Source organism: Phaethon aethereus, assembly GCF_964289735.1.
Source record: "Phaethon aethereus genome assembly, chromosome: 8".
NCBI lineage: Eukaryota > Metazoa > Chordata > Aves > Phaethontiformes > Phaethontidae > Phaethon > Phaethon aethereus.
The window spans coordinates 13,350,876-13,358,891 of record NC_138584.1 but is presented as its reverse complement, the minus strand read 5'-3'; the positions used below and the strand labels follow the sequence as shown (position 1 = coordinate 13,358,891).

The 8,016-nt window shown below is 42.4% G+C and overlaps 1 protein-coding gene across 1 annotated transcript; it reads left to right on the top strand.

Annotated features, from left to right (window-relative positions):
* Positions 1–3,314: 3,314 nt before the first annotated feature.
* Positions 3,315–7,580, top strand: LOC309407622 (pancreatic alpha-amylase; the record flags this gene model as incomplete). The annotated part of the gene is made up of 10 exons (XM_082003202.1): positions 3,315–3,482; positions 4,089–4,235; positions 4,450–4,647; positions 5,373–5,603; positions 5,943–6,076; positions 6,166–6,288; positions 6,403–6,502; positions 6,716–6,837; positions 6,948–7,073; positions 7,391–7,580. The coding sequence occupies 10 exons, from the start codon at positions 3,315–3,317 to the stop codon at positions 7,578–7,580; spliced, it is 1,539 nt and encodes a 512-aa protein (XP_081859328.1).
* Positions 7,581–8,016: the final 436 nt, after the last annotated feature.

Below are 8,016 nucleotides of genomic sequence, written 5' to 3'. Positions count from 1 at the left end.
TCAGCTTCTCCCAGAAGCCACCCATGCAGCCCTCCCCCCTTGCCCCCACTACCAAAACCTTGCCATGCAAACCCAATTACAACTTTTTATGGCAGACAGCACTGAAATTTGGAACTTTTTTTTTTCCTGCGAGGAGGACAATCTCAATTTTGTAGCATGTTATGATACTCACCTGTCTGGTGAGTAGCCATAAATGTAGAGATGATCTGTTTTTTAAAAAGATGATAATTCAAGTATAATGTCTCTAACTGAGCATCTTTAAGACTGTCATCTCCCCTAGTCTTTTACGCTGTTTTTAATAACTTGTCTGGGAATGGTTGAATGCTGCAGGCACACTTAATCACAGTTTTCATACCCTTCGAGCCCTTGTTATGACAGAGCACAACAATATTGATTATTCATTTGGTCAAGCTAAATGGCAGTGAGGCCGACGATTGCACTGAGATTGCTCTGTGTCAGAGTCCAATACTCTCTGACCAGCTTCTTTCTTTTAGATATTTACATTTAAACACATATGTGGAGGGTGTAATATTTAATATCAGATTTACTTACCTGAAGATGATCGATGCTAGATAGTTTTTTTGAATTAGCAGAGTAATCCAAAATATACTGAAATCACAATACAAATGTAATTTCACTTAGCAAATATAACAATTGCAATATACAGTTCAATCACAATACCAATGTGATCTCTGTTACTGGTGTCTATAATATATTAACCATCAGGATGCTGGGCGTCCTCAGTCACTGGAAAAGAATATGTGGGTTGAAACTAGCTAAAGCCTGTTGCTATCTTTGAAAATCTTTTATTAGTTGTTTAGTTTTTATAATCTCTGTTGTGTTGAGCAATGTGTACACTCCTCCCCATGCTGGTCTGGCTAAACCAGGGAGCCATTCACACTCTTTTAATTAACTCAGGGATGAATAGTTGTACTACCAGCTGATGCACTCAACTTTATTTTACAACAATGTAAAATAAAGGCTGCCCTCCAGCCCTCTTTGTGTTGAGATGAAGTCAGCATTCTTTGCAGCACCTGTGGGCAGTCACAGCCTGCATTATTCCCTGAGCTTCATGGGCAAGTCACTCCTGCCTGTCTCCTCTCAGCCTTCTTCCTTTGGAGGGGTTTATTGTTAAGTTACGTGCTGGTAGGTCTTGTGTATGCATTGACACTGCAGCAGAGTATTGGGAAAATGCTGCTGTTGCAGCATGGTATTGTGTATTTGATTGACAGAGCTGTGCTATGACCACATAGGGACATGTAAGAGCAGGCCTGCTTCTCTAGGTTTGAGTGTAAAAGCTTGCAACTAAAAGGGTCTCATTTCTATGTCTAGAGCCCACATCCTCCAGTTCTTCACAAACAAGTTTCAAATTATACTAGGCAATCAAATAGATTAACACATGGGATTTCAAAACAAAGCCACACCCCTCCAATGTCTCATCTGCCCAAAGTGCCAACTCCCTTAAAACTCTCCTGAAAATCAGAGCCAATTTATTACATACCTGATGTTTTTACCCTACTGAAAGAGATACTAAGTTTGAAACTCATAAATTGTCAGTGCTGGACAGCCACCTTCTCTCCTGCTCTCATGCATTTCCGCAGTGTGATAAGGGACTGCAACCTGTTCAGCTTGAGCTGCTGAATAGCCTGTCACCTGAGGCTCCCAGTCCCCTTGCCAGTGAGTTGGCCATCCATGGCATCAGGCTATCAAGGATGGGTCCTTACTTTCCTTGGCTGATAGCAGTGTATTTCAGTGGAAAATGCATGTCATTGGAAGCTGAATGTTATGCAGTGACATGGCATCACATGAATGAAAACCAACAGGGAATAGCGATGTAAAAATTAACCTCAGGCACATTTGGTTGCTCTTGGTAATATTGAGGAATGGGGGCGGGTCCTGTTCTTAGTGAATTGGTAATCACAAGGTGCAAACATCTTGCTGTCTCCTTGCTGTTAGTGAGTAGGTAAGGCCATTTTCAGTAATTTACTATTTCATTGTTGTAGTGGAAACAGAGACCTTTGATAAGGTCTGTGATATGAAATGAACAGGTGGGCAAATGGGACCTGCTTCTGCATTTCGTCCTTGAAGACAAGTTCTGGGAAAGAGAAGGATGCATGTGACATATTCAATGGCATGGCTAGTTTCAGAAAGAACATGCTAGAGGCAGTTCAGGTACAAAGTACACTGAGGTTTTCTTTTCTCTTGGAGTAGATGTGTAATTTTGTGGACTTTTCGTTTCTCTCACTGATATTCATCAAATGCCAGGGATTTTCTGGTGTTTGTATTCTCTGAGAGTGTTGTGTTATCATTAGCATGACTCAAGATTATTCATGGAGTGCTGTTGCTGAGACCAATGCAGAGATCTTATGTCAGTTCCAAATGAAGACCTGAAATTACATCATGAGCAAAAGTCAGAAGGTTTTTTTTTGACGGAGGAAATTGTAGGAAAAGCGAGAACGGACTTGGGCAACAGCTCTGGCTTTCAAATTCAGGTTCATGTCAGGCAGATAAAAGTCATCTGCAATATCACTTTACATCTGATTTTGGGTCTCCTTCCTTGACTCAGATGAATCATTGATCATTTAAAGAGGTGAAACCTTATGCAGAGTCTCTGTTGGAGGGGAAAACACTTGCAGCTCTGATCGCTTTCAATCAGGTAGAACAACAGTTGCTCTGCACAACTGTGTGAAGAAAACTGATAACAGTTTCTAGCAGGGACTGCACAACACTAGAAAAACTTTAGGCATGAAAAGGGGTCAGTTTCTAGTTACCAGTGTGATTCACCTGGTGAAGACCTATGATGTGTTATGTGATACATCTGTTATTGACTGCAAGTGCTGAGCAGGCACCGTGGTTTGAGCTCAGACTAATCCTGAGCACTAGATGCCTCTGAATGCTGGCATACTTATTCATTCTCCTAGAGCGGTTAGATTTCCAGTTGTCTTTTAATCACCTCCCTTTCCTCTTACTTTCCAGAGCCTGCTTTGAGGGTCTATGTGTTATGTTTTGGAATACTTTGGATAAAGTGTCTGTGTTTACATGATTGGAAAGAGTACAGTTCTAAATTTGAGTGCACTACTCGTAGACCACTTGGTTTATGATAATGTATAATCATTGTGAAAAGGTATTTTATCCTCAGCTGTTGGGCAATCCAGGAAAAAAAACAAAACAAAAGAATGATATCGAGCTAGCTAGCCAAGTAATAACTGATAGCACAGATCTATGTGAATTTTGACAGCTGCAATAGGAACTTTGCCATCTTGCGGGAGTATAAATTGTCAGTGGAAAGACCACAGCCTTATACTGATGGCACCATGCAAGTCTTCCTCCTACTCGCAGCTGCAGGGTTTTGCTGGGGGCAATATAACGCCAACACTCAGGCTGGGAGGACGTCTATTGTACATCTCTTTGAATGGCGCTGGGTTGATATTGCTCTTGAGTGTGAACGCTATTTAGCTCCTAATGGATTTGGAGGAGTTCAGGTAAGTTGTTTCCTGTGAGTAGGTAGGAAAATGGCATTGTAGCATTTAATTAATAAATCAAAATGCCTGAATCGGAGACAACCAGCTCCAAGTAACTTTGGTGTTGGAAAGGGGCAATGGAAGTAGTAACTGCTGTTAGACACAACCCTACAGTCTGCAGGGCCAATGAATGACATCATTGTATATCTAGCAGATCAGTTACAAAGGGGCACACTTTCCTCTGAAATGCTTCCCCTGCAAAACTAAGTTTTCCTTTTTACCTTGTTCCGAGGGAAGTGCATTAGCATTGAGTCTTGGCTTTCCTAAGGATGTCACTGTTCCAGGTAAAAAGAATTCCCGTGGCTTCAGCCCTCCCATGCATGTGTCCTTGAAAGCAGGCCCATGCTGAACCTGGGCAGCCCACAGGAACAAAAGAAGAAAAATTACTTCTTGCCAGTCTATAAGATGGATATCTCACAGACTTGAGCTTACTCTGTGGGAGAGAGACTGGGTTGGGCACTAGCCTGCCTCTGAGAGCAGAGGTGCAGAGTGCAGATTTCATCCTTAAAATGTTGAAATAAAACCAATTGATTTCTTATCAAAGTAAGTACATCGTTTCATCTGCAGGTTTCACCTCCAAACGAAAATATTGTCATTACTAACCCAAACAGACCCTGGTGGGAAAGATACCAGCCTGTCAGCTACAAGCTCTGCACTCGATCAGGAAATGAAAATGAATTCAGAGACATGGTGACCAGATGCAACAATGTTGGAGTAAGTAAGTGCCTTGAAAATCTGTATCTATCTGATGCAGCATGAAGTGCTGTATCAGCTGAGGGAAGTTACTGCTACTGTCCTCAACGGAGGCAGAAACTGAGAATAAACCGAAGAGGAAAAAAATATTGAATTAACAGTGATGTGGTAAAGCTCTGGCTATCACTTCACCATCATTAGAAAACATACTGAAATGCACTTATTGCTTTTCCAGGTTCATATTTATGTGGATGCTGTTGTCAACCATATGTGTGGGGCTGCAGGTGGCTCAGGCACGCATTCTACCTGTGGAAGCTATTTTAATGCTGGGAACAGAGATTTCCCAGCTGTGCCATACTCTGGCTGGGATTTCAATGATGGCAAATGTCAAACTGCAAGTGGAGAAATTGAAAATTATGGTGATATGTATCAGGTAACTTTCTCTGGCAAAAGGTTGAAATCTTTTTCTTTTCCTTTTTTTTTTTTTCCTAACCTGTTGGGTAAACATTACAGTAAGGCCAAATGGAGTAGTTTCTCACAAAACCTGTGCTTAGTCACCTGACAAGTGAATGAAGTAGTGAACTTACACACGGGAAAGGTACTTGTTGTGCAAAATATTCTAAGTACTGAGAAATCAAGAATGCTCCCTGCATGTTTCATGTGGGCATGTGCAGGAATTTGCTCCTGAACTGAGCCCAGTGTACTCAGCTCAGCTGGTGAGTTCTTTCTTATAGCTTGTAAACTCAGCTGATCTTGATAAAGAAGTCCCCTTGGAAAATTGACAGCAGTGCAAGGTGGTACCCTGGTTGAGCGACTTACTCTTTTTTTGTAGACAGAATGTGTGGCAGTTCTTTCTCAAGGTTACTGCTCTTCCTTTGGTGACTTTGCAACAATACATCATGCCATTTCTCATCCTCAGTTCTGATGACATCTGCACAGGGAGGTGATACCCTTCACCAACTGTCCTAACTTGAGTACTGAGCGGTATAGTAAATTTACCTATGTCTTTGTGCAGACCTTGGCATAATTCTCATCTATGCAAATTAGATATCCAAAAAGAATTGATTCTATGGCTGGAAACATGCAAATGTTTCATTGAAAGGTTTTACAAGCTGACAGAGTGGCACCTCAAAGCTCTTTTTTTATTTCATTGCACAGGTCCGGGACTGTCGCTTGGTTAGCCTTCTTGATCTGGCCCTGGAGAAGGACTATGTACGCTCAAAAGTTGCTGAGTACATGAACTACCTCATTGATATTGGTGTAGCAGGCTTCCGAATTGATGCTGCCAAGCATATGTGGCCTGGGGACATAAGAGCATTTCTGGACAAGCTGAAAAATCTAAATACTAAATGGTTTTCTGCAGGAATGAAACCTTTCATTTACCAGGAGGTAATCTCCATGTTTTTTCCTTTGTGTTTGGTAACTCTTTACCTTCCTCGTTCAGAGGAAATATTTTTTCGAGCACCCTGCAGACATAAGAAGATGTGCTTTTTAAAAATGAGGTGACAACAGATTGCCATTCAACTTTACCTTTTCTTTTTTCAGTCATGTTTTCATATGCATCCATGATGTCCATACTGACTTTGGCTTGATCTACACAGCAGAAATAAATATAATTGAATATTTTTTCTCTCAATGTAAAACAAGAACTAGAGTTGAGGACTGTACATTGCATTTTTTGTCTCTGTGAGACAAGAACAGATTCACAGTTTCTCCTTCATGTACCAGGTAATTGACTTGGGCGGAGAGCCGATCAAAGGCAGTGACTACTTTGGAAATGGCCGAGTGACAGAATTCAAGTATGGTGCAAAACTGGGGACAGTGATCCGCAAGTGGAATGGAGAAAAAATGGCCTACTTAAAGTAAGGATGGAGATGCTGTGACTTATCCAGGATACACTGGATACACCAGTTTTGACAGGGTAGCTTCAAGTCTTTGTGTTTTTGGCCAGGAACTGGGGAGAAGGCTGGGGCTTTGTGCCTTCCGACAGAGCCCTGGTCTTTGTGGATAATCATGACAACCAGCGGGGGCACGGGGCCGGTGGAGCTTCCATTCTAACCTTCTGGGACCCCAGGTAAAGGGTTGCTCTTGTCTGGGTGATGCTTCTTCCTTTTGCCTGTTTGTCTGTCTGTTCTCTGTCATGGTTTCTCTTGCCACGACTCATTATTTTTTCATGTCTAACTAACAGGCTTTATAAAATGGCAGTTGGTTTCATGCTTGCTCATCCGTATGGGTTCACACGCGTGATGTCAAGTTTTCGCTGGCCGAGATCTTTTGTAAATGGACGGGTAAGCTTGTGATGCTGAAGATAGATAGATACACTCCTGGTGAATAAGGATCAGAACAGGGCCAGAGAAGCAGTCCAGTGTGTTTAAATTTGTTAAGTGATTTCTCTGTCCCATGTTGGATCTAGCAGGTGGAAATTCGATGCTCCATCTAGCTTTTCTCTACAGATGGGTGCTCTGCAGTAAGGGGTTTGAAACTTCTCTTTTTAATTACAGGATGTCAATGACTGGATTGGACCACCAAGTAACTCGGATGGATCAACAAAGCCTGTTACCATCAATGCAGACACTACCTGTGGCAACGACTGGGTTTGTGAACATCGCTGGCGTCAAATAAAGTAGGATGCTGTGGAGAAAAAATTAAGTAAAAGCAGTTGCTTTTGCTTCATGTTCCTCATGTCTTTAGGGCTCTTGCAGCCTCAGTGACAGCTGTTCCTTGCATTTTCAGGAACATGGTTATCTTCCGTAATGTGGTGGACGGCCAGCCTTTCTCCAACTGGTGGGACAATGGCAGCAATCAAGTAGCTTTTGGCCGTGGTAATAAAGGCTTCATCGTTTTCAATAATGATGACTGGTAAGTCAGTGGGAGAGACTGTGTCCCCAGAGAGAAGCATAGCATCCCTCATTAGCAATACTGATGTGAAAGGGAATATCCTCTTCTCTTGATGACAGCAAACACTACAGCCTAGGCTAGAGTCATGCAATTGCATACCAGGTCTATAGAGCCAGAACAAGAGTGTAGGGAGTGATGCAGGGATAGGATCAGAAAGCTCACTCTTTACATTGCCCTTCAAAGTAAGGGAGTAGCATCACGTTCAAAAATACTACACCCAGTTTGAAATATCTGTTTTGAAAACAATGGATAAATAGCATTCACTTATTTTCACATAGGAATATGAATGTCAGTTTGCAAACTGGACTGCCTGCTGGTACCTACTGTGATGTTATTTCTGGACAAAAGGAGGGCAACAGATGTACTGCAAAACAGGTGTATGTTTCTGGTGATGGAATGGCCAATTTCCAGATTAGTAACGATGCTGAAGATCCATTCATTGCAATTCACATTAATGCCAAGTTATAACTCAGGATTGTGCTGCGTTTGGCTGGGATAATTTTCTTCATAGTAGCTAGTGTGGGACTGTGTTTTAGATTTGTGCTGAAAAGAGTATTGTTAACACAAGGATGTTTTAGCTATTGCTGAGCGGTGCCTACACAGAGTCAAGGCCTTTCCTGCTTCTCACACCACCCCACCAGTGAGTAGGCTGGGAGTGCACAAGAAGTTGGAAGGGGGTACAGCTGGGACAGCTGACCCCAACTGACCAGAGGGATATTCCATCCCATGGGACGTCATGCTCAGCATATAAAGCTGGGGTAAGAAGAAGGAAGGCAGGGGGGACGTTCGGAGTTCTGGCGCTTGTCTTCCCAAGTAACTGTTAGGCATGATGGAGCTGTGCTTTCCTGGAGATGGCTGAACACCTGCCTGCCGATGGGAAGTGGTGAATGAGTTCCTTCGTTTG